Genomic DNA, 27,938 nt, shown 5'->3' with positions numbered 1-27,938 from the left:
CTAGAATTTTTAATGCAAATTCAGCAATCATTGTATTCAGTTTCCACAAAGGGAAATTCATTTTCAGTCTCAGTTAGTGCAGCCATTGCGTGACTTTCCGGATGCAAATTGTTTGAGGTTTCAAATATCAAACACAAACACATGAGTAAAGGTAAAGGTAAAGGTAAAGGGCGGTTAAGTCCAGTCAAAGGCGACTATGGGGTTGTGGCGCTCATCTCGCTTTCAGGCTGAGGGAGCCGGCGTTTGTCCACAGACAGTTTCCTGGGTCATGTGGCCAACATGACTAAACTGCTTCTGGCACAACGGGACACGATGACGGAAACCAGAGTGCATGGAAACACCGTTTACCTTCCCGCCACAGCAGTACCTATTTATCTACTTGCACTGGTGTGCTTTTGACGGCTAGGTTGGCAGGAGCAGGGACAGAGCAACGAGAGCTCACCCTGTCACAGGGATTCAAACTGCTGACCTTCTGATCGGCAAATCCAAGAGGCTGAGTGGTTTAGACCACAGCTCCACCTGCATCCAATAAACGCATGAATACTCTGCTGCCCCCCAGACATGCTGTGTTTGGCTTATCTGCTCAGGCATGTTCACTCTGGAAATTGTGGCATTCTTGTTGCAGGATGGGAAGGGAGGGATGAGGAGAATGTCACCCCTCTCCCCCATTTATAATAACTTGCGCTTTTTGTGCAAGGAGAATGGTCTCTGAGGGAATGGGAAAGGCTGAAGCCCAAGTCATGCACGTGGTCTGCCCTATTCCTGCCCCGCTCCACTAGTTAGAAGAAAAAAAGCAGAAAGGTGCAGGACATTTGTCAGGTAATGGAAGGATTGTTAAAAATCTGCTAGCAATCAAACCAGCCAAATCCATGCACTAAACCTCCCAGCTAGAAGCACGTTGTGTTAAAACACTGATAGGATAGCTCAGTCAGTAGTGCATGAGACTCTTAATCTCAGGGTCATGGGTTTGAGCCCCACAATGGGCAAAATATTCCTGCATTGCAGGGTGTCGGACTAAATGAGCCTCAGGTTTCCCTTCCAACTCTACAGTTCTGTTATTCTGTGTTGTGATGCACAGCACATATGGCCCAAGCAGCCCATCTGAAAATGGTATGATGCCCAGGGAGGAAGCCCCATCCCAAGTAAGTAGAGAGGAGAAGCAAATTTTGGAGTGTTTTGTAAAGCTATATATATATATCTATCTTATATATTATATATCTTATATATATCATCTATCTATCTATCTATCTATCTATCTATCTATCTATCTATCTAAATACATATTCTCATCTACTATATATTAATTGCACCAGTAATACTACTGCTCTGTATCACGAAGCTCAATTGAGTCATGCTCCATTCACAGATACGCTTTGCAAGAATGGGAAAAAGCTGACTCATTTAGCACCCTGAGTCTGTGTATGCAACAGTATGGTGTGGAAATGAATCACCTGTAACTAATGTAGTGTTGAGTATGCCTAGCAAATTAACAAGTCAAAGCCAAGCGATAAGGATTCTATCAGCCAGTTGAAATCCCATTCAAACAGATCCAAATGTTATTCTTCATCTTAAGGCAACAGTTATGTTTTGGAAATGGATCAAAACAAGAAGATCACTCTGTTACTGCCAGAATTTGTCTGCCACACCAGTTTTTATTAATAGGAATAGCTAATGCGGAGTCCACACCCTCTGGAGTACTATAGTCCTGCTGCCAGTCAGAACTGGGATAATGAACAATTGGTCTAATCTGGGATAAAGGAGGTTATGCAAACATTTCCAACCCTCAAATTAAACTTTTATATGCCCAAATACCAGTGGTTAAAGCAGCAGCCATCTCAGGTGTCGCCAGTGTGTGTGTGCACAGCACACTTTCCATTATCAATTAAGTTCTGGGAATAGAATTAAATTCCTTTTTAATTCAAAAAGAATTATCAACACAGGCTGAAATTATTGCTGAAATTATTGCGAAATTATTGAAGATGCAACAAATACACCACTGCTGCTGTTTCCTTCTTGGCCATCAAACGTTTGTTGTATGAAATGGGCTGAAACGTTTCTTTTCCTCACACTAACGAAGATTACAGAAATAAAACTGAGCTGGCATTCCGTCACAAATGAAGACAGCTTTAAAGAGGTGCATCTGTTAAAATATTTGAAAACAGGCTAAATTGACAGCTTGAGTAAAAACAACGGAAATAAGACCAAAACAAACGAGACACGCTACTGAAATGGCGATGAAAGCAAATACTAATCTCATCTCCCTGAGAATGTATTTGAAACCAAAGGAAGTTGACTTTGTGAAACAGAAGGCTATGTGAAGCTATGTTGGGTCCATTACACTTCCCAGAGCTTGAACTGTCCTAAACTGAAAGCATAGCTAAAAATGTTTGTCTACAGGCAAACATTTAGTCCTGGCTGCTTACATCACCCCATGCGTCGGGAATAACTATTTTTCTGTGTAACAAAAAACCATGCCCCCCCACCCCGCTGCAAATAAGAATTTTTGATCCAGTAACTCAGCATTGTTTAGCTGAAGAAACTAAACTCCCATCTGATACAAACAGCACACTTTCTTTACATTTTCCTGCACTATTATACTTCCAGAATTTCTGGGGAAATGACACGTCTCAGATGTAATCCTGGGCTTATTTACACAAGCTCAAGTACCACTAAAGTCAAGGCAGCTTATGCATCCATAAAGACAGCTATTTCTGTTGCATAAAAACAGTCAGCATACCAGGACTCCAACCAAACATGTAATAGAAACCTTTGAATTCCACCTCTTTGCAAGTCTTCAATCTTAGGTGGATCACAACTTTTTGTTTAAAATCCGTGTTGTGAGCCTTCAATTGCACAACTGCAGTCTTCTCTGCTCTCTTGAGATTTAGGGAGAGTTAGTTCTAAGTAAACGTACAAAGGTCTGGGCTGTTAAATCCTTGTCTTCAAAGGCAATTATGCTCTGAAGTCTATTATGATGTGTGGGATTGAAGGAAAGGGGTGTATTCACTGGTTGTAAAAAGGCTCCCGTCTAAAAATATCACCCATATTCATGAATAAATATTATGTTCTAGATACTTAAGAGTGGGCACTCAGCTGCCACTTAAAGCTATGCATGTTGGAGTTGCAACAATATGATTGGAGTCCTTTGATTTTACTCTACAGCCCTTTATTTGTTAACAAAGGATAGGAAACAAGATAGATGTATTTTATTGAAGGGAAATCTGAAGGGAAATTCCACAATGATGCAGACTGACTTATTGATAAAGCCCAAGCATTGAACATCAAAATTCACACAGAACAATAAAACGAAGGCAAAAGGAAGTATCTGCAGACCTATTTACATGTTACTTATGCGTAGAGCGGGCAGAACTTTTAGCCTTGTCCCCGATGTTGTGTTTTCTTTCCACGACAGTGACTTCAAGGGAAGGAAGAGGACCACTCTATTCTGCCTGGTCAGACTACACCTGGAATAGGGTGTCCAGTTCTGGGCACCACAATTTAAGAAGGATGTTGACAAACTGAGACATGTGCAGAGTAACCAAGATGATCAAAGGTCTGGAAACCAAGCCTTATAAGGAACAGTTAAAGAAGATGGTTATGTTTAGTCTGGAAAAGAGGAGACTGAGAGCAGGTATGAGAGCCATCTTCAAATATCTCAAGGGCTGTCACATTGAAGAGGCAACAAGCTTGTTTTCTCCTGCTCTGGACGGTAGGACTCGAACCAATGGCTTCAAGTTACAAGAAAGGAGAGTCCGACTAAACATGAGGAATAAATTTACGATTGTAAGAGCTGTTTAACAGTGGAACAGAGGTTGTGGACTCTCCTTCATAGGAAGTTTTTAAGCAGAGCCTGGATGGCCATGTGTCATGGATGCTTTAGCTGAGATTTCTGCATTGCAGAGGGTTGGACTAGATGACTCTCGGGGTCCCTTCCAACTCCACAAGTCTATATGCAAGCAGGACACCCACACAGCCAGGCTCCCTGATCATATGGAGTTCAGCTGTGTGGGTTTGGCTTTCTTTGCAGACAACTTTCTTTGCAGACCTCACCTGGAGTACTGTGTCCAGTTCTGGGCACTACAGTTCAAGAAGGACACTGACAAACTGGAACGTGTCCAGAGGAGGGCAACCAAAATGGTCAAAGGCCTGGAAATGATGCCTTATGAGGAACGGCTAAGGGAGCTGGGCATGTTTAGCCTGGAGAAGAGGAGGTTAAGGGGTGATATGATAGCCATGTTCAAATATATAAACGGATGTCACATAGAGGAGGGAAAAAGGTTGTTTTCTGCTGCTCCAGAGAAGCAGACACGGAGCAATGGATCCAAACTACAAGAAAGAAGATTCCACCTAAACATTAGGAAGAACTTCCTGACAGTAAGAGCTGTTCGACAGTGGAATTTGCTGCCAAGGAGTGTGGTGGAGTCTCCTTCTTTGGAGGTCTTTAAGCAGAGGCTTGACAACCATATGTCAGGAGTGCTCTGATGGTGTTTCCTGCTTGGCAGGGGGTTGGACTCGATGGCCCTTGTGGTCTCTTCCAACTCTATGATTCTATGATTCTAACTGTGTACAATAGGTCCACTTTGAAAACAGCTTTCTTTTCAGCTTGGACACATCTTTTATGTAGCCTTTAGGATGCACTGGGAAAATGAGGCTGCAAAGGCACAAAGCAGCATGTGAAAGCTTTAATTTTATTCTAATTGACTGGGTTTCAACTTCTCTTGGCAGTATTCTTTTTAGATAACATTTAAATGGACTCCTGTTGGAAATGTTGGTTGACCTGATGTACATCCTATGCCCTTTTAAAATGTGGCTCTTTTTTGGGGGGGTGTTATTCTTATTTTGATTTTATATATTGTGATCTTTTCTGTGAACTGCCCTGAGACCTCCGGGTATAGGGTGGTATATAAATTCAATAAATAAATAAAATTTAAAAAATGTTTTGCCTAGTAGCTTTTCTCAATCTGTGTGCGGGTCTGTATCTTGCAGCCTGCTTTAAAGCAGTTTCCATGCTGGAAGGCAGACACAGAACAGGTTTGCCATAGACACACCCACTACGAGAACATCCCTACATAAGCCACTGGAAAGTTCCTCTTTGCTGGATTTTATTTTATTTTATTTTTTGCCATTTAGCAGTCGCAAATCTGTATCCTGTTCACTGACTACGCTTGTCGAACCCCACATTGATTTTGGAGCCCAGCTTGTTGGGGGACAAGACACATTGCCTAGCTAGGAATTCAGAGATAGGCATCAAAACATTTTGCCACGGGTTCAAATGCACTGTTATTAACACGAACTCAATCTGCCTGCTGTATAAAACAGCAACATGGGAAACGTGAGAGATACAGCAGTTGAATTCTAACACTGATGCACTTTGTGATTAGAGTAAGCAGGCAACCAAAGTCATATGTAGAGCAGCAGCTTGGGGAACACACACTTGGGTGGTGTATGTAAAGAGTACACTACTTTTCCTTGCTTTATTAGCGTGAACATTATGCTATGTGTGTCAGATAAAAAGATGCTCAAATTCAGGAGTGCCTTGTACAAAACTAGAGGGTGCTTTGCTTTGGTCACAGTTTTAAAATGAACAATGAATTGGGCCTGCCATATCAAACACCAAGATAGGGGGTGGTCCTATTCCAAACTTCATAAAGGAGGTAATTTTCAAGATATTTGGCAGGCGTTTTAAGTTGGTTGCACACAGCCAAGCTAACGTTAGAGTTTAAGAATTAAGCTCAGTGCAGGGTTAAGAAAAGAATGCGGCATTCCCCACCCCCCCACCCCATTAGTGTATTATTAGCTCATTTGCATGATTTGGTATGTTAATATGTCCTATGGGCCTGTTTTGTACATTTTATATGTACAATGGATGCAGGTAACGTGATTCCGTAACATGTCCGCTTTGCAAATGGGCACAGAAGGAGATGCGGGGAAAGGGTAAGATTTGTGTGTGTTGGAAGAGGGGAGCAGTTTGTGATGAAAATGTTGTTTGTTACACTATAGGAAAAAGCTGACATAAACTGTTAGTTTTTTAAAAATGTAAAGGAATGCTAACTTCAGCATCAGTTTCACATGCGTGTGCATGTGTGTGTGTGTGTGTGTGCATGTGTGTGTGTTTTAAACAGAAAAAAGTTTGATAGTCTGGAGGAAAACAAACAAGTTATACTGTGACATAGAGAGAAATTCAAGACACTCAGATTTCATTGCTTTTCAAAAGTGCATTAAATTAGTTTGGATCCAATTAAAGTACCAGGGATCAAGTGTCTTTTAAGAAAATTTGCAGCAAATAAAAGCTTCCTTTTAATCTCTGCATTAGGAGCTTGCATTGAAACTTTAAATAAAGGAAAGGTGCATAAAAATAAACCTTGCCTTCTGCAGCTGAAATGCAGAACTTGCCAACAGCACCTGCTGCAATTCAATACTTAGGAATGTAGATTTCCAGGCATGCACTTCAATGTGTTTGTTTTTACATTCTGACTGGAGATATGAAAGATAATAAAGCATTGAGTTGTATGTTAGGACAGATGTTTCTGGGCTTTTTTTTTTATAACCGGGATAGCATAAGAATTCACAAAGTCCTAAACAATACAAGCCGCCAGAAGTTTAGCAATGAATTTTTATGGATTGCAGGTTTTGTTCACAGCAGGTTTTATACAGAATTGCAGTCTATCATCTTCATTTAACATAAAATCTTACTGGGAAGCTTTGTTATTCTAAATTAAGCACTATTAAGTCCCATTCATTCCAACGGAGCAATTCAGGCCGTAACACTAAACACACTTGCAGAATGGGGCTTACTGGGTAATAACACAGTGGGACCTACTTCTGAATAGACATGCATAGGATTGTGCCTCACTTTCTCACTGAAATCAACAGTATTTAAAAAGCTCAGCAATGGGTGACATCTAACGAAGTCATACTAGGAAGAGAACCACCAAAATAAGTCAATTACCGGTAACTTTTTGTGGTTCTGCTCTGAGAAAAACTAATATTGGCTATCATCCACTGACTGCTTCAAGTGCTTTATTTTTAAAATGTGTAATATCTGCAGAAAAGCTTTTCTTCTTATCAGATTAACTACTACATCTTTCTTAACAAGACCATCAAAAGACAGAAATAGCATGTCCATTAGTTGCATACATACTGCTTTATTTCTGATCAGGCAACATGAAATAAAATCATCTCTTCATCTTAATAATCAAGTATCTGAAATTTCTCCAAAGTTCCAAGTTAACCCCTTCACACTTGGCTGCCAGTGAAACAGAAATCCATATTTTACCTTAAGATAAAATAGAGTATTTATGTAATCTTAGCTTTAGACTTAATTCACTAATTCAAGTCGATCCCTTTGATTATGGTGCACTGACCCCGATTTCTTAACCGTTAAAGGGAAGAGCTTATTGGTAATACTTTAAACGGCAATCAATCACGGTTCTGCTCTGTTTCTTTAAGAACACTGTTTTCTTTAGACAAAGACTTTCGCATAGTTTTAAGTCACACACTATTGGGGGGAGGGGAGAAAATTACATGATTACAAAATTTCTATCACAAAACCTTAAACACACAAGAGTTAAGAGGATGTAGTTAAGGCATTACATATTCTGGATGAAGCATTTTATTGACTGAATTGCTTCTGGAGAGAAATGTTGATGCTATTACTGCTCTTTTCTGAGATTAATGCAGCTGTTATGCTCTACCTGGCATCCTAAAATTTCATCTCTATTGAAGATGCATGGCAACCGAGGTGTAAATCAACTACAGCAGAAAGGCTCATTTATACAGCCAAACCCAAATAAGCTTGACTCACTCTTATCATATGAACTGACTGTTCATACTAACAACAGAGGACTTAGCACAAGAAGGAAATACGTGTCGTTGGAGCTACACGTTATTTTTCCCTGCAGCTGCAGAACACACTATGTTGACTTCACACTTTTAGAATTCCAAGTAATACATTTAACCACTAAACTTGAAGGGGGGGACTTGAAAGACGAGGTATTTAAAACTCTGCTTACAATTTAAGAGTTCCAAAGTACTTTATGCATGATGTGTAACCACCTGCATTCCCGGCTTGCTTTGATAAATGCTAATCTGAAAGTTTAAAAGTTTAACAACATTGCAGTTTAAGCTGTGGTCCTTACAAAATTGTGAATTCCTGAAAGCACTTTGCTATACCTCCCCCCCCCCCTTCTGGTTAATAGTTCCTTTGATTGGCTTCCCTTCTTCTAATCCAGCCTCTTTCCTTATCTGCAGCTCTAGGCAAATGACACATTTAACACTTGCTGCCTGCTGCTAATGGTGAAACACACACACACAAACACACACAACCATTTAACTTGCTCAGGAGAAAAGGCAGCATATATACATATTTTAAAAGCTGGTTCTAATTAATGGCATTGTGAAAGACTTGTAATGTTTTGACTTCAAACAGATCGCCAGCAGTAAATTCTCTAAACTATTTTTCTAGAAGTTTGATATTGTCAAAAAAATTAAATACCTAAAGTATGCTATTATAGAAAACTTGCTAAGAAAACAAAACTTTCCAGAACATACTTACAAACTTAAGCAAAGTTCTTTCTCAGTTAGCTATACAGAATTAACACAGTCTTTCAACCTGCAAACGTGGAAACGCCTAGAAAATATTTGGGCTACATTTTCTGATCTGCTTGTTTTGGGTTTGTTTTTGACTTTGCCTCTACTTTCCTAAAGAGGCGAAAATGTTAAATTCTTCAGGGACTAGCTTCTAAGTTTTGTCTGCATGTCCAATGCTAACGGAGACCGAATTGTGATGAAAATATGTTGACTGTAGCATTAGCTCTCATGCTCGTACCAGACATCTGAACAAAATTCCCATTTCTTTTTCTTCCCTTGTGGATTAAACACTCTGAATTTTAAAAAAAGCTCCACCTATTTCAATGCAACTGGGATACCTAGGAATCACAATGATATCAAACATACTTCTATAGTCAATGCCTCATTGAGGTGTCAAAGAGTATGTTAAAAAAAATGATAGATAGCCATCATTTATCTAAATCAGTGTCAGAGCAATGAAGCATCCTTCAAGGGTGTTTTTTTTTTTCTTTTAATGCAGAGAAAGTGGTGCTGGGACTTTGCTATTTCTTGCTGTTTCTCAGACTCGAAACGTAAGATTAAGGATTGCCGCTGTTTGCCACCTATGTTCCCCAGCACTATGTCAAGATCTGATAACAAACAGCAATTTTTTTAAAAAAAACAACCTGCGCCAGCGAAGAAGCAGCTCCCTTTTCTTGAAAGTCCCAGGCTCTGAACAGATTCGGAAAGCGCTGAGATAATTGATGGGGAAACACAAGGGGTGTTCACAGTTAGTTTTCTAGCAAAAACAGGGACTTCTTAGAGCAACAAAGTAAAAAGGAGAAAGGTGGCAGCAAGGTCAATGCAAAGAAATATTGCCTCTTCTCCCCACCCATGCCCAGAAAAAAAAAAGGAAAACATTTATGGGAGTTTACAACTCCCAATTCTGCCCACCCTATTGAGGCTAAAGTCACAGGGCAGCACACTGCCAAATGAACTGGTTGCTTAGGTGTTAAAAGGCACCTGGGGGGAAAGGGATAGACTAAATTCAAAACAGGGTATTGGAAGAGCAAAGAGCCTGTACAGATCAGGAAAATTTACACACAACCTACACTGAATGATAAATTAATAATAATAATAATAATAATAATAATCCATTTCCTCCATGAAGTATTTACAAGATGCAAAGAATTCACTAGAGAAGCAACACTACAAGCGGGAAAAGCAAAGCACACCTAGGCTGGTGTTCTTTCAAAATGTTTGAAGAATTTGTATGCACAACCACATATCTGAATAGCTGTGGTTTGGAAAGGATGCCTCTTTCACCTGTTTGTGTGTGTAGCGGCCATTATTATTATTATTATTATTACTACTACATCATGCAAATAAATAAAGCAGAGGGGGGAAAGTGGATCAAAATAACCGCGGGACCTACATTGCGCACTGTGCCGGTGCCGCCACTCTGTTTGTGCCAATCCACTGAAGCATGCTTTGAGAGCCTTCTCCTGGAGCATGCAGGAAGACGGACTTGCAGTGTAGAAATCCAGCATTTGACCAGGGCTTACTGCTAGGACATCCATGCAGTCAAACATGATTCCCCCTCCACAGTAGGTCTGGAAAAGTGCCTTCCGTTAGGTGTGGAGGAAAATGGCATAGGAAAGTACCTCCAACTCCATCAAACTCTGCCCCCTTTTTGGCACGTAGGCTGTTGGTCTTTTTCCCAGACCAGAATCATGAATTATGACAGACAACACAGCTAAAAGCCTGTAATTGATCCAAATGATCATTTACCATTTTCCAGCCTGTTCAGCCAATCCGGCAGAATAGGAGGGGGGAAGCAGGGAGCTTTCCAACTTTCAGTTTTCCTCCATCTCTTCCTCAAAACCTCAAAGGAGCCTTCTTGCTTCTCAGGCTTCCACCGAATAGGTGTTTTAAAAAATATCCTGTGCAGCGTCCAAGTTTTGCAGAGAAAACAGGCATCGGTGTGAGCTCTGGATCCCCCTTTGCCGGCGAATAGATCCTTCTGCCTGCGAACAGCTCACTTCCTACTACTTGTGTCACACAGAATGAAAGATTGAATTGCTTAATATATGCGAGTGAACTTTCCATGAACCCTTCCCAGGCTGCTAACCTTCAAATGACCCAACCAGTCTGACATCACCAACTCCCAGGATTCTCACACAGCTTAAAAACTCCCGGCAGCCTTGCAAAATAATGCAGGCAAGCACAGAAGCAGGCAGCCAGTAGCTGCCGTTCCTATAATAACGTCCCTTTAGAAAGGAAGACAAACACTTTTTAAAAAAGATATAAAATAGAAATAAGAGTTGCCTCAGGATTCTAAGCAGCAGTGCTGCACACACACAAACACAAACACACACACACACACACACACACACAGACGTGCCTTAAAGTTTACAAAATCTCTCTCATTATCCTCCCTCCGCTGTTTAATTCTTCTCCAAAGCTTCTTTTCTACAACGATTTCCTTCCTTCCTTCGAGTGAAGCAAACATACACGCTCGATTCTACGCATAAACACGTCCCAATTCTCTCCTGGCATCTTTCAGGAAAGACAAGGGTGACATATTGCATTCACTCTATTATATATGAAAACAGACTTAATGGGGGACAGTCTTATACATACAGCTCACAATGATTTGCCAGACCAGCGTTAGAGCCCTAGACAGGATACATATACACAAACACACACATAGAGAGAGAGAGAGAGAGTGGAATTCCCTCATGCCTTGGACAGGGTTCTACCTCTATGCTTCCAGTTCCCCCATATTCACTGCCATGGTTAGGTTGCGCTCAGAAGCTGCAGCACATAGCAAAGTACACACTAGCACAATTTTTGCATGCATAAGTGCATGCTTTCCCCCCTTCATAAAAGTTATTGTATCTCAACATATGGGGGTGGGTGGGAATCATGTGTGAAACAGCCCTCAAATCCTTCAGCGGTTCAGTTGCCAGTATTTTTTTTAAGTCCAGTGCACAGCAAAATCGCTCTGTCCCTGCTTTCAAAATGACGTGCCCCCCCCCCCCGTAACTGTGATAGTGCAAAGCTATTGACGACAATGAAAGCACAGAAGCCAAATGCAGCTTATAATAATTCTAAAGCAACACTCCACCTGCTTTTTATCTGTTCACACAGATCCCTGTCTATGACAGGGATGGAGAACCTGTGATCAATCCAGAGGTTGATGGATTATTCGAGCCCCTTGTTGGGTGAACGATTCTTGGAATAGTCGGGTGGGGGTGGGGGTGGACTAGATGACCCTTGTGGTCCCTTCCAACTCTGCAATTCTAGGATTCTATGAACCATTGGCTATGTTGGCCGAGGTCAATGGGAGCTGAGAGTCCAACAACATTAGGAAGGACCACGGGTTCTACACACTTGGTTTACAGCGACTGGCATCAGGTTGCCAGGATTTCACACAGGGGTCTCTACAGCCCTACCTGGAACTGTTGGGTCATTGAACCTGGAACCTTTTGTATACAAAGCATATACTCCGGCTCTGAGCTACTGGCTTTTCCTGCAATTACTTAGCCAGATTCTTCTAGAAGGTTAACAAACAGAGCATAAATAGAATGGGTGTTCCGTTTCTGTTGGCACCCATCACCTGTTTTCTCAGCAGTATGCTGCTTTTAGATATGGAGGCTCAATTTAATTGGCTAGGAAACCATTCATTCATTCTACTCTTTTTTAAAAAAAAAAATCCTACGTTTAAGGATACCAATCTTTCTGAGACCACTTGCAAGTAGAATAATAAGACTTCTTTAGATTGTTTTATGCCCTTTCAGATTACATCTGGTTTGTGTGTGTATTGTGTTTGTGTGTGTGTGTTGAATACGGTTTGTTTTCAATTTAGATATATCAATTTCAAAAGAACGTTTTTTATATGTGTTCTTTGAATCTTCTCATATTCAAGTTTTGTTAACCCAGTCAGCAAGCAGTGTCACTGAGCTTTTAATGAATAGCAGGCCTCTTAGGCGGTGGGAGATGGAACCATGTGTTCATGTGAGAATATTCAACTCTTTGAGCTGAAATAGCCACTGTGCAGGAAAAGTTTTGCTTTCATCTTAACAGAGAGGAAAGCAGCATTTGATATAAACTAATATTCAAAGTGAGAGCTGGACCATAAAGAAGGCTGATCGCTGAAGAATTGATGCTTTTGAATTATGGTGCTGGAGGAGACTCTTGAGAGTCCTATGGACTGCAAGAAGATCAAACCTATCCATTCTTAAGGAAATCAGCCCTAAGTGCTCACTGGAAGGACAGATCCTGAAGCTGAGGCTCCAATACTTTGGCCACCTCATGAGAAGAGAAGATTCCCTGGAAAAGACCCTGATGTTGGGAGAGGTTGAGGGCACAAGGAGAAGGGGACGACAGAGGACGAGATGGTTGGACAGTGTTCTCGAAGCTACCAACATGAGTTTGGCCAAACTGCGGGAGGCAGTGGAAGACAGGAGTGCCTGGCGTGCTCTGGTCCATAGAGTCACGAAGAGTCAGACATGACTAAACAACAAATATTCAAAGGCCAGTATGAGAACTCACAAAAATTCTAAAGAATTCAACTCATATTAACATTACTGTCCTTGTGTAACTCAGCCTATAATTAATATTTATCGGGGCCAAGAGGATTCATGGTGACAGATTTTCTTTGCGACAGATCCGCAACCAAGATCCCAGGGCGCTGTTGACATGGGGATTGTATAAAACTGGATTAGCTGGCGGCTGAAAGAACTTTGGAAGGGGATTTTGGGAGCTGTAGTCTAGCAGCATTTTGAAGACCACAGGTTTCTGAATCCTGCTGCAGACATTGCTGAGCAAGCTGACCAATAGTATAATATATGGACCAATGGTATAACGATTCAAGGAGTGGGTGGCACTGTGGTCTAAACTACTGAGCCTTTTGGGCTTGCCAATCAGAAGGTCGGTGGTTTGAATCCCCACGACGGGGTGAGCTCCCCTTGCTCTGTGCCAGCTTCTGCCAACCTAGCAGTGCAAGTAGATAAATAGGTACTGCTGCAGTGAGAAGGTAAATTGTGTTTGCATGTGCTCTGGTTTTCGTCATGGTGTCCCGTTTAGTCATGCTGGCCACATGACCCAGAAAGCTGTCTGTGGACAAACGCCGGCTCTCTCGACCTGAAAGCGAGATGAACACCGCAACCCCATAGTCGTCTTTGACTGGACTTAACTGTCCAGGGGTCTCTTACCCTTTTACCTTATAATGTATAGTCATAGAAAGGATATGCTAGACTAGATAAAACTTTTGCTTCTTATAGTTTGCTATCTTAAGACCATTCTGTGTATAACTTGGCCAATTTAAACAGTTTCAAAGGAGGCTGCGAGACCCCATTCTGAAGTCGCAATAGCACTTACAGTGGTACCTCAGATTACAGACGCTTCAGGTTACAGACGCTTCAGGTTACAGACTCCGCTAACCCAGAAATAGTACCTCGGGTTAAGAACTTTGCTTCAGAACAGAAATCGTGTGGCTGCGGCACGGTGGCAGCGGGAAGCCCCTTTAGCTAAAGTGGTACCTCAGGTTAAGAACAGTTTCAGGTTAAGGATGGACCTCTGGAACAAATTAAGTTCTTAACCCGAGGTACCACTGTAACTGAAACATAAAGACAGCTGAGATGCACGTTTTGAAATAATTAAGTAGAAACAAAAAACATCTCACCTTTAAGGGGGGAGACTGAGACCAAGTGATGTGTGCCCTTGCTCCGGCCACTGTCCAAGTAAACCCAAAAACCCATAATGAAAACAAAACCAGGGAGTAGAATTGAAAACGCACCAAAAGCCAGGCAAAACAAACCCTTATTACAGTTCATTTAAAGCTAAGCAAACATGGATCTAGCCTGACTTCCCTAAGGAGGGGGTTTGAGAATCAGGATACAGTTATAGACAAGGGCCTATACCCACTACTCACCAAACTAGGCTCTCTTGGTGGTGGAAGATCACACTCAGCAGGGGCGCCAACTCCAAGGGACAGAGCTTCTCCTCCTCCTGATAGGGAAGTAGGCCAAACATGAGAGAGAAGCCACCGGCCACCATGTTTGGCTCCACCCACTGGCTCCTCCCAAAATGTGATGCAATGCCACACGTGTGATGTCACAGACGCGACATCAGCCCCCTCTCTGCCACACAGTCTCTCATGAATATTGCAAATTTCAGGCAGGCTGACACAGGAGGCAGTGGTCTTTCATAATATCCTGGTGCCTAATTGTTTTGGCCATTACAGGTAAATACCAGCAGCTTTAATTACCGTATTTTTCGCCCTATAGGACGCACTTTTTCCCCTCCAAAAATGAAGGGGAAATCTGTGTGCGTCCTATGGGGCAAATATAGGCTTTCGCTGAAGCTTGGAGAGCGAGAGGGGTCAGTGCACACCAACCTCTCGCTCTCCAGGCTTCAGGAAGCTATCAGCAAGCCTGGGGAGCCCGCTGGAGTTCCCGCAGGGCTCCCCACACTGCGGATAGCAGTCTGCTGCCATGCGCGCGGAGCGCCCTGAAGCAGAGCGCCCCACGCGCCGGCCAGACACCGGCCAGCCCCACAAGCTCGGGGGACAGCGGGGAGGCACAGCGTCGCCATCCCGCTGTTCCCCGACCAGGTTTTGGGGGGAAAATAAAGGATTTCCCTCCCCCTTTATTCCCCCCCAAAAAAACTAGGTGCGTACTATGGGACGGAGCATCCTATGGGACGAAAAATACGGTATGTCCAGAAACACACACCTACTTATAGTTCCATGTTTTACTCCAAGGAACTCAATTGTACACATGGTCCTTGCTCCCACCCAATTTTATCCTTACATTTTTTTGTAGTTTATAAAAATGCAACAAAAACCCCTGCATTTCAATTGTACACATTTGACGCGCATTGGACAGGCATTTTATATACATTCTCCTACAATGCGACTTTTGTATGCTTTTCAATGCAATTCCTCCTAATGCAACACATTTTTGTATACATTTTCCAGGGACATACACATTCTCTGTGCATTTTTAAAGCTTAAACTGCACTTGAAAATTCAAAGTATACAAGCCACATTGCTGACTGAATTCGAATCTGCATGTAAGTTTGGGATTGGCAAAGTAAGCCAACTGGCTTTAAAATGCAAACCAAATGAATTTCTACTCCATCCCTAGCTACAGGCCATATTCTTTGATCCACCGGATGGAAGCAATGAAAAATTGGGAGATGATTTCTTCCTGAGGGTAATAATAGAGGAGATAAAATAAGGCTGAAAACAAATATCAGTATGCTTATTTCGTATTTTGTCCCTAAAGGATTAACATGCTTATGTGATGTATTTTAAAAGTCACACAGATTTTTATGTTTTATAAAAATAAATTTAGTAATTTATGCCAAATTGCCTCGGAATTGAATTAAGATAGCTTTTTTCATAATATATCTAAATTAGCTGGGTAGTTCTGGATGTTTCATAATGAATTATGCCTATGGTAATGCTTGGTTATTATCGAGTCCCTGTGTAATTAAGTAACATTAATTCTTTGGATTATCTAGATGCCTATTCTTACTATTTCTTCCCATTTTTGTAATAAATTAATTAGCTCACATTAGCTTTTAAAATTATATTTGGGTTTGTGTGTGTGTGTGTGTAAACCTTACATTCTTGGGAAAATGGGAAAATTTTTCAAATGAAACTAATAGTCATTTAAAAGATACAGCTTACTATTCATTATAATTAGCAAGAATATACACTGAAGCAGTAATTAATTCCTTAGTTAATTTAAACGTAATGAGGTGTGAATATTTTACACTCTTATCCGTAGTTCTTGAAAGATGGTAAAGGGGTGGCAGGAAAATGCTATGAAATGAAGCCCATATGAAAAGAATTTTCTTATTTTGTGTCGCCTATGCGATCTGTTTCCTTTCAATCTTCACTGGCAAAAACTGTACAATAAACATATTCTTAGCCATAAATGTAATAAAAGCTAAAGCAATGATCAAAATTCTATTTCCTCTGGTATTACTATATGTTATTTCTCTGGGTGACACAGTACTTTTGAAGTCCATGTTCATAAAACAACAATTTGCAACCAAAGTTTTCGTTCTATATCTGTATTTCTGGTTTTTGTTCAGCAATGGCCATTGAGGACCATGAATCATGCTGCGAATAAAATATACTTGTCCTGACCGCCTTATGCAAAAGAACAGGAGTCTGCAGACCTTATAGCAAACCTCCCAGAGACAGAACACCAAATCACATTTCCTATTATTTTCTAAGCTGCCTAAATGAAAACATATGGATAATGAAAACATATGGATCTCTCCCTTATTGTAAAACAACTACACTGGCTGCCAATCCATTTCCTGGCACAATTCAAAGCGCTAGTGATCACCTACAAAACCTTGAATGGTTCCAGAATACCTAAAGGACCACCTTCAACCACATAAACATGCCCAGGTTTTGTGGTCATCACCTGAAGCCTTTCTCTGTGTCTCATTGCCATATCAAGTTGGCTGTTCTGATAGGTAAAGGTAAAGGTACCCCTGACCATTAGGTCCAGTCGTGACCGACTCTGGGGTTGCGGCACTCATCTCGCTCTATGGGCTGAGGGAGCCGGCGTTTGTCCGCAGACAGCTTCCGGGTCATGTGGCCAGCACGACTAAGCCGCTTCTGGCAAACCAGAGCGGTTCCTATTTATCTACTTGCACTGGCGTGCTTTCGAACTGCTAGGTTGGCAGGAGCAGGGACCGAGCAATGGAAGCTCACCCCGTCGCGGGGATTCGAACCGCCAACCTTCTGATCAGCAAGTCCTAGGCTCTGTGGTTTAACCCATAGCGCCACCTGCATCCTCATGCCAAAGGATAAATGGACATAAATCTGACATCAGAAATCACAAGACAGAGAAGCCAGTAGGAAAACACTTCAATCGCCCAGGACATTCAATACAGGATCTCAAAGCAGCTGTCTTTACAAAAGAATTCCAGAAATAGACTTGAAAGAGAAGTTGCTGAATTACAACTTATTACTAAACTTAAAACTATAGAGAGACCTGGTCTGAATAGAGATATTGGATTCTTGTCTCATTATACATACTAAAGCTATTTTTGGTCGTCTGCATACTATCCCTTGCTTTTTCCTGTAGGACTAATTGCAGTCGTTAACAGTCATCAACAGGTTTACCATACCTATTGAGTCAACCACTCATCTCCAACTACCCTTCTGGAAAAAAACCACCCCACCTTCCACTATATATAAGGGTCTGGTGACTTCTGTTTCAGTGTATCGGCCTGAAAGCAAGATGAACCCATAGTCGCCTTTGACTGGACTTAACAGTCCAGGGGTCCTTTACCTTTTTACCTATACCTATGATGAGACTGGTAGTTTATAAACACGTGGAGATCCCCATGTTGACTATCCCCGCCATACAGAATGTGGTACAGATTTATCGTTTTATTTTGCTTAAGTGGAATCGATGCATACCCCTGCCAAGTTGTCTGAGATACCATTTTTAAAGTTTCAATTAGCATAACAGAATTATAATGCAAAGTTAATTCATAAGAGTCCATCATGTTTTTTATACAACGCTATTTCCTGTAGTAGCATTGCCTCTGTCCGATTCTCCAAATCCAAAACCTGTTTGGAATGAGCTGTTTAGGTTGTCCTTTTGTGTTTGTCTGGGCTACAGCAGCCCTTCAAATAGTCTTCCATAACAGAGGCTTCTTGCTGGTGATGGCTTTGTACAATTTCAGTAGTGAACCAATAGTGTATAGCTAATCCTTTGGCATATGTTGATCCTGTGAAACCTGATGTAAAAGCACATGTCAGCACAGCTTCACTGATCTTATGATGCAGTGATATACTCCAGAAATCTGTAACACAAAGTAGTCTGTCAGCAAAAGTACAGCCAGGGATTGTGGTGAGGACAGACAACTTCTATCCAATACCCCATCTGCACCTCTAGCTATTAGCTAAAGTCCTGTGATCTCATGGAACATTAACAACTATATTCAGAATAATCAGTCCGGCTTAAGTTCTGTATAACCTATCAACATTAGGAATGCACTCAACAGAAAAGACCAAGGGTATACAGGGATTACACCAGGGGTCAGCAAACTAAGGCCCCCAGGCTGGATCAGGCCCACCTGGGTCCTAAATCCGGCACGCACCGCGAAGGCGGAACCTGCCACAAAGCAAGACTCCCGCCTATGGCAAAGGGAGGACGAGGTCAAGCAGTGGCAGCTCTGCCAACCAAACGCCTGGTTTACCTCAGCACGGCACGGGGACGTCTCTGCCAATCAAACGCCACTGAGGTAAACCAGGCATGGCGTTTGATTGGCCGAGCTGCCGCAGCTTGGCCTCTTCCTCCCGCCCCCGCCGCCCTGGTGCTCCTGTGGGCCAGAGAGCGGAGCGGACGAGCTCGCTCTGCCTACCCACTTCACAAGAAGCAGAAGCGGCAGTGGCGGCAGCCCCTGGGAAGGGAAGCACAGCACCTTCTTTCTCTAGGTGGGGAGGAAGCCCTTTCGCACCACTGCCGCCAGCCCTTTGGCAAATGAGGCAGGCAGCAAACCGAGAAGGCAGCTGGGGCTGGGGGTGGGGAGGAGGACTACTTGCCCCCCTCACAGTGTGCACAGGAATTCATTTTTTAAAAAAATAGTACAGCCCACCACAAGGTCTGAAGGACAGTGGACCGGCCCCCTGTGGAAAGTTTGCTGCCCCCTGGATTACACCAGCTAAAACAGGCACAGGGAACAAATTAGGCTTGTGGATCACATTAGGTGGTGCAGCTACAGTTCTAATTTGGTTCACAAGGCTTCCCCACCACCACCAAGCCATACCTACCTGCCCAACAACTGACATCACAGGAACATCAGCTTTGGGGCGGGTAAAGATGCAGCTGCAAATGAACTATACTCCTGCTTGTTCCTTTGCAAACAGGGCTCGCATCTGGCACCTTTTAAATTGGGCACCATTTGCAAGCCCCAATGGGATCGGATGCACTTTGAAGTACCTCGGTCTGGATTTTCCAAGTGCATCTGATCCCAAATGCTACAAGTTGGGCTTGAAGATGGCGCTGGATGCCTTGGCTTTTGGCAGGAATCTTCCTTTGTAGCCTGGCTAGAGCTAAAGCTGGACTGCAAAGGGTGTGTGGGTGGAAATGTTCTTTTGCAGAAGTAGCTTTCATTAAAGTCATATTATATCCTAACTTCTTGTTTTTGGTCCTTTGAGACTTTGAGGCAAAGCATAGGTAGAATTTTAAATAAATATATAACAGATCACTTTGAAAGAGCAGTTACAGTGTAACATTCAAGCCACAGCATTGACCTTGCTGTAGAAACTACAGAAAAAAAGGCAAAAGTTTTACCGAGATATAAATCAGAGAATGTGTACTCCAAAAATGTTTTAATTAGGTCTTTTTGCTCATTGATTTTGTATTTGGCTAATGATTCCAGCTCTGAGATCATAACACTATATAAGATGTAAGATATCTTTTAACTCATGTGTTGATTTTGACACTGACATATTAATGTGACCCAATAATGTTTTCCAATATTTTAATTTTTGCTGATGCTCAAAAATACTATAGAAGAGCTCATTCGTAATTATAACATACAGCATTGCATAAATTTCTACTTAATTAAAAAGCTTCTAAATTCTGACTAATCAATTTGCAAAGGTTTTTGACAAATTGCACATTTAATTTCAGGAGATTTATTAATAGTTTGACCTATAGCTAGCTAATTACAGTTATAGTACTGATGCAGTAATACTGAAGACCTACAAAATGATACAGTTACACATTTATTTTGGTATGTCTACCTTAATTCCAGAACGTTACAATACACTTACATTTTTAGCTGTTTCTGCATTATGCCTGGAAGCTGCGGTATAATGCATGATGGAAGGATCTTCTAAGTACGCACTACGTTTATATGAAAGCATAGTTTCAATATGAGTGTAATTTATTGGATCCCAGTGCTTCTCTTTATAGAGAATCTTAACACCATTTGCTCTCAGAAACTGCCTTGAAGCCAGTGGTATTAACTTGCCTGATAACAGAAGTTTAATTCCGAATCTGTGGGTGACAGTAATTCGTTCACTTTATCCCAATGTTTAGAACCCATCTTCTGCCCAACAGCCATTCCCACAGTTCTAATTTGATGCATTCTGATTAAAGGCATTTTAATATCCTTTAAAAATCAACTAAAGATGCTATCCAGCTACTTTGATTCAGGTCTCATTGATTTCAACAGTGTTCAACCTCCCATTAAAATCCATAGGACTTAAAAGTGCTTGGGTTGAACCATGCCGCTACGTTTCTCAAGACGGAAAATAATGAAGAAGTTTACAATCATTATAGGCTGGGTGGGGAACAGGATCTGGCCGGATGGCCTAACCTAGGGCTCGTCCACCTCCTTTGGGTCAGATCCTAATCTCCCTCACCACCTGTGGGACACTTTGACCCAGCTTCAAAGGAAAGAATCAAGTGCACTCAAAACTACACTCCCAATTTTTTCCATCCTTTGCAGGGACAACTTTAATGAAAGCTACTTCTGCAAAAGAACATTTCCACACCCCCTTTGCAGTCCAGCTTTAGCTCCAGCCAGGCTACATAAAGGTATACAACAAATGATTTTTTTAAAAAGTTCAATGTATGATGTTAAGACTAAGGATAAACTCAGTGCTATTTTTCTAGAAAAAGGGGTGCCATGAATGCACAATGGAGGCCTCCCGAGACGTGCCGGAACTGAGTTCTGGTAAGTTCCAGCTAAAAAAAAAAGTCCCAGCAGAATCTGGTGTAAAGGAATTATGGCAGCTCAAAATGATCTGAGCTTCCTTAAAACAGAGCTTAAGTTCCTTTGACTGTTGGCTCAGATGATACAAAATTAATTATTTCTGATGCAGGAGGTATTTCTGAAACTACATTATGTAAAACACAGCAATTTCCCTATCACCGTAAAGGGGAGGGGTCCAAAACAAGACCATTGTAAAGCATTGTAAAGTTACTTAAAGCCTCTTCACGTGATAACCAATGTTTCTAGCTGGATTTCAAATTTGCCTTTTCTGTAAGTATTTGATATTTGACTTACTGCCCACTCATTCCATCCACTCCCAGGGATGGGGGATGAATTTGATTCAGTTGACATGTAAAAGGTGAATTTGCACTTTCCAAAGCAATATGCAAACCAAAACACAGCCACCCTCTGAAATTCACGCTTCTCTGAATTTTGCAATTCAGTTTTCCGGCCAAGTAATGTGTACATGTACATGTACTGAGGTGACATGTGCATATAGATGCAACTCTTACTGAAAAAAATCAGACAAAATAGCATTATGCATTGCATCAAGGAAAACAGCTTTGCAAAAATGTGTACAGTGGGCAAAATTACATACAGAAATGTGTATATTTAAGGAAATTCACACTAAAAAGCTGGTGAATTTTAACGAGGACTCTTTTAAAAATATCAAACTGATGTGGAAATGTGAGGAAACGGAAGACAGGAAAAGTGAGTAGCTGAGAGAATCTGATATTGACAGATTTCTTCATCCTTATGCCCAGCTCCCATGGCATAGAAACAGGACCTCGATCTCCAAAAAGGCTTGATGGAGGAATTTCAACTTTGTTCACATGCCTGCCCCAATCATATATAAAGCTGGAGTTGGAAGTCTAATGTTAAGATCAAAAGAAGTGTGCAGATAAGGGGAGCTTAGCAGGTCCCCACAACCTTTTGCCCCAGGCCTATTCTCCCAACATGGGTCACGTCTCATATTGCTGCCATTTCAAGCGATAGACTGCAGGGAGGTATTCAACTTCTCTTCCCATTTTTGATGTTAAACTTAGAACCAGGAGCCCCAATTCATACCTGGATGCAGGAGAGGCATAAACAATGAATGCAGTTGCTGCCATTACATCTAGAATGCTCTCAGTAAGCATGAAGCAAAAAGCCTCAATAAAACAGTCCTGAATAGCTTATGCTCTGCCATCTCGGAGAAAGTAATCCTGCACTTACATATAAAAGCAGAACTAAAAAGAGAAAGAGAAAGATATATGCACTTTAGGAGAAGTGCGCACGCAGTACTGAGTCAGTCCTTGAAATCAAAAGAAACACAAATAGAGAACAAGGACAAAGTAACAGGGATTAAAAGCTTAAAGGTAAAGGTAAAGGGACCCCTGAAAGTCCAGTCCCAGACGACTCTGGGGTTGCGGCGCTCATCTCGCTTTACTGGCCGAGGGAGCTGGCGTACAGCTTCCAGGTCATGTGGCCAGCATGACTAAGCCACTTCTGGCAAACCAGAGCAGTGCACGGAAACCCCATTTACCTTCCCGCTGGAGTGGTACCTATTTATCTACTTGCACTTTGATGTGCTTTTGAACTGCTAGGTTGGCAGGAGCAGGGACCGAGCAATGGGAGCTCACCCCGTTGCGGGGATTCAAACTGCTGACCTTCCGATCGGCAAGCCCTAAGCTCAGTGGTTTAGACCACAGCGCCACCCGCGTCCCATCTTATTTATCTTATTTACGGCCAATTTGCATGAATATACAACCACCATTGTTGCTGTTGCTGTTCAGTTTAATTCAAGAGAGTGTATCTTACTTCTGTATGAATATTGTTTCCTTCATAAGTCTGAGTATATCCCTGTATCTTCCAGCAATACTTATGCCACTGTTTCCCGCTATACTGTGCACTCTGCCTTTATGGCAGGAAACAGCATTATTTCCAACAATTATTCCTTGCTAAGCAGCATCTACATGACGACAATGACTGTGCCTCTACAATGTTGAATGTACAGTATATCAACCCACCTACTGTTATGGTGCCAAACCTCACAAAGCAAGCCACATTCACAGAGCAGAAAGAATCTCTACCACTTACAGCTCTATTATTACACAACAGCAAGGGTGCGGAGAAATTTGAAGTATGAGCTGATGCACTCCCTGCCTCATTACAGAGCTATTCCTGGCAACTAAAAATCTCCTGTGCCTTATTTAGCATTGCAGCAGGATGGCTTATGTAGTCTCCATGAACCATGTGTGTGTTGGTAGAATATAGGTGCAACCTCCTTACCAAAGATGAACCCCAAAGAAGTTCTTGCTGCGACTGAGAGTATCAAACTAGGGCTGTGCAATTCTCCTTTTTATTACCCCACCCTCCTCTGTTTTGTAACGTTTGCTAAAATCATATTTGCTTCTTCAGTCCCCCATTTTGAGAAGTGTTTTGTTTCGCTTTCATTGCTCACATCGCAAAAACCCAAAAGTGTGTGTGTGTGTGTGTGTGTGTGTGTGTGTTTTCCTTTAACTATTATTTTGCCACAGAGAATGGTGTTGTGCCTTCTCCAAGTTCTGAGTCAGGCTGTAGTCGGGAGGTCCAGTTCTGGTGCAGCTAGACCAAAGTCTAAAGGATCCGACCCGGAGGATGCTCTGTGTGGTAGTTAGGTCTGACTCAAGTAAATAAGGAAGGAGAGAAATTCTGTGTGGCTGCTCATCTGGAGGAATTGCTCATATGGAATGGCCAAACTACAAGTTGTGCTCAATGCAGTACACTTGCTTTTTTCTACTTTATTTCAGGCAGCCCTCCCCATTGTGATAGGAACTGCAGTGCATAAGGAGCAGAGGTTTATCACTTCCAGCTCCAAATGTGACTCCCCTCCAAAATACCCACATACTCCTGGGTTGGCCACAAAGGTTAGTAAGAAGTTACCACTGGTGCCAATGGGAACATTCTGTTTATTTGCTACTAACTTGTGTAGACACACCAGGGGGACAATTTTCAAGACTGATGTAGCTGATGAAGGAAGGAATGAACATTTTAGTCTCCTACATATTTAATAGATGTTGTATTTTTCCCATCCTTATTTCTATCATTGCTGTATTATGCTAGAGCTTTTATTATCAGAAACTGATTTTAAGTTATTGTTAGCAACGGAATGCTTAAATTCTATTCGGTTGTTCACCATCTTGAAAGTTGGGTGGGATGCAGATATTCCACATAAAAATAAAAATAAATTATTTCCAGCCCCAAATGTCTCAACTGGATGGCCATTTCCACACACCTCCAAATTGGAATGCAATGCAATATGTATCACTAATGGTGAGATGGTATGATGAAGTTGATATTTGGACACTTAGGCACATGGTATCTTCTTACCTAGTTTGTGTCTTCAAACTTTAGGTAGGGGTTTCTCCTTGCAAAACCAAAACCCTCCACAAAGAAGAGAAGCCTGTCAGGGAGAAGGCTAGACTAGAAACATGACATTCTCCCCAGTATACTTTGTTTCTATGTGGAGTGAATGTTTCAGAAAGAAAATTCACCTCTATTCTGAAATAGTGTGGTCCAGGCACAGGTTCACTGCAAGTTTCCTAGAACAAGGACTGAGCATCCACAGGTTTACTACCTGAGGAAGTCTACTTGGGCGAAAGCAAGACATCCTGTGCCAATCTAAAAAATGTTTGCCCCTAAAGCAGAAGTCAAACTGATCCTAACTGGCTGATAACAATCACAAAAACAGAGCTCATAGGCAGGAAAACGGCTGCCTCTGGAATCTACCATATAAAATGGCTATGTCACTTTACTTCAAGGTCTGCTGTTCTGCGCAAACACCAAATGCAGTCTTAAAATTAGAGGACTTTGCCATACACAATTTCACTTCTCTGGCAGCAACTGCTGCCCAAACCATTTAACATTCATTTAATTTTTACTATCCTAAATATAGTAATATTCAACTTGTAATCAAGAGCTTGATCATTATGATTCTGTTAGAAAAAGCATACTTAGTTATCTAATTGTTACTGTACATAATATACAACAAATACTTTCTATTTAGGAGTTAACAAACAACCCCTCTCAGACATTATTGATACTGCTTTTCTGGGCATTCAATGAACACACACTGGGGGCCCAGCTGGCTCCACCTCTGATCTCCACAAGCTCATTCAATGCCCAAATAGACCCTGTGCATTATGCACTCATTCAATTAATACATGGAGATTGGGGGCGGAGACCTTCTCTTCCCCCACTCCCTGGTTAAGTTAACTGAATTTATGGAGAAGCAGCAATAGCTTCTGGAAAAAGCTTCAGTTTAAAAAGCATTGGTAATTACTCAAAACTATGACTATTTAGACATCCACCCCAATCATGAGGCTATTTAAAAAATCAGCTGTATAATTACAAATGACATCAAGAAAGACTTTGCCACCCTGTAAGTAGACTGTCCCAAAGTGGGATTAATGTCCATTACTGATCTGGGATAGTTTCAAACAGGTCACTCAGAGATGGAAGTCTTAATTACAAATAATCCTCCAAGCTATGCAATCCCATGTATTTTAATTTACTATGAAAGGAACTGCATGGAAAATAATATTCTTTGCTAACTCCCCATCCCTACCTCAGTCCTTAGTGCAATAACGGCGGCAAAAGTGGATGATCTAAGAAATCATTCTCTTGACTGCCTACTTGACACTTTTCCCCTTTGGAAAATGAAGGCGTGATCTCTGGAATTATCCATTGGGGGTTTATCGGTTATATGCTATTGATGACAAATACGACTAATAAGGTGGTGCCTAGCAATGGGGCAGGGGGAGACCTACTTTGTGGGATGTATTTTCTTAATAAAAACTTAAAACTGCAGCAAGTTTAGTAATGGGCGGCCACAAATATATTGATATCGATATCGATAACCATTTCTGCTGCTACAGACTGGGTAATTTCATCATAATAGTACATATTACATAATCCTGTCATTGGACCATATAGTATAGCCTTTGGGCTGATGTGTTCTACACATCTGTGTCCTACAGCTGGGGTGGGGGTGAGTTTGTCTCCACTACAGTGGTACCTTGGTACTCAAACGGCTTGACTCCCAAACGCCGCAAACCCGGGAGTAAGTGTTGTGGTTTTCGAATGTTTTTCAGAAGCCAAACGTCCGACGCGGCTTTCACTTGAGTGCAGAAAGCTCCTGCAGCCAATCAGAAGCCGCACCTTGGTTTTCGAACAGTTTTGGGAGTTGAACGGGCTCCTGGAACGGATTAAGTTCGAGGACCAAGGTACCACTGTATTTGCAAAAAAATCATGACATGTTCTGTCTTGAAACATCAGGGGGTTTTTTTGTTTGCAATTGTTACATAAAACCCAGCTATAAAAGTATGGGGATCATAATGGCAAAAGGTTATGCCCAATTAAGTTCTACTCAGAATACACCCACTGAAATTAATGAACTTAACTTAATTTTGCCAATGGGTCTACTCTGTGTAGGATCAGCATTGGCTACAACCCATAATCACATCACATGTGCGTTCACTGTGCTAACCCAAAAGCCTTTGTTTTCCACATGCCAATGACACATCCTCAACCATATTTCTAATACAAAACCATACTGACTGATTAATATCACATGACATTAGTAGCCACTGGGACCTTGAAGCAACAACATTTCCCCAAAACACTAGTGCGAAGATCGAAGACAGACTCTCTTCTGAAGTGGTTGGGTGTGTTGTGAAGATTAAATCAAGCATATATTTAGAAAGCAATTTTGTGAAAGCAGAAGACACCGAGATGCTTCTGAAGAACCTAAAATATTGTGTAAAATGTAAAGCAAAAATCAACAACAGCCACCCATAATTTGGAACAAGAAAATAAGAATATTCAGAAAGGAACACTGGTCATTCAGTATAGATAAATATTGAGCCCTGTTGAAAGAGGGGTTTGCGCATCAAAAACACATCATGAAAACTAAGCACTGCACTATTTAAAATGAGCAACTACTGGATGGTATTAAGTAATGGCATGAAAACTGCAGGGCTAAATTTATACAACTATAGGAGACTGAATGGCTCAATCACCTGAATTTCAGGTTTACCCATGGTTTATTGAATGGATGGACTGAACTGGAATGCACTTTTGCACCAATCACAGTGACCATTCTGGGAAGCATGAAAATTAATCATTTCCATATCCTGGTCCAATTGCCTTAGGGATAAACCTGTACCTCTTTAGAGAGCCCACATTGTATTGCAAGCACCATGGGTACTTGTAATGCAAAAACAGTGCTCCTCCACAAACTGCACCATTTCTAATACATGATGATATGTTATATTGTTGGCAACCTCTCTTGGCATTTTAAAGCATTTGAAAATGAAGGATAACAACTGAAAGGAAAAGCTCCTGGTTGTTTGAAGCACTATATTGTGTTGTTGGTGGGATGATTATTGCTAACTTCAATTGCAAACTGAACCGCTGCTAGTTTATATATGTGATTTAACATCCTAGTTTCCTGGGAATGTCGCCCCCACATCTGCTCCCAGTTAAACTAAAATGAGTAGTTTTTGTACGTTATGCCGAGGCACACTGCAAAAGCTGAGTGCATTGCAGGACAAACATTGAATGATTTAATAACTTTAGAATTTCCAGACAAGTTT

General features: G+C 41.6%; 1 protein-coding gene across 10 annotated transcripts in view; it reads right to left on the bottom strand.

Annotated features, from left to right (window-relative positions):
- Nucleotides 1–27,938, bottom strand: part of RARB (retinoic acid receptor beta) — a 362,123-nt gene that overhangs the window by 93,459 nt on the left and 240,726 nt on the right. The window contains exon 1 of one of the 10 annotated variants that reach the window (XM_081882233.1): nt 18,248–18,251. The exons of 8 other annotated variants lie outside the window; for them this stretch is intronic. Coding sequence is in view for 1 of the 2 variants with exons in the window: in XM_081882241.1 (XP_081738367.1) it covers nt 9,983–10,139 (157 nt within the window). In the remaining variant the exon portion in view is untranslated. Of the gene's footprint in view, nt 1–9,982; nt 10,576–18,247; nt 18,252–27,938 lie in introns of those variants that run through there. One more of the 10 variants, XM_081882241.1, reaches the window with a different exon arrangement.

This window comes from Podarcis erhardii, assembly GCF_964252035.2.
Source record: "Podarcis erhardii genome assembly, chromosome: 12".
Lineage (NCBI taxonomy): Eukaryota > Metazoa > Chordata > Lepidosauria > Squamata > Lacertidae > Podarcis > Podarcis erhardii.
This window is presented reverse-complemented; position numbering and strand designations above follow the sequence as displayed.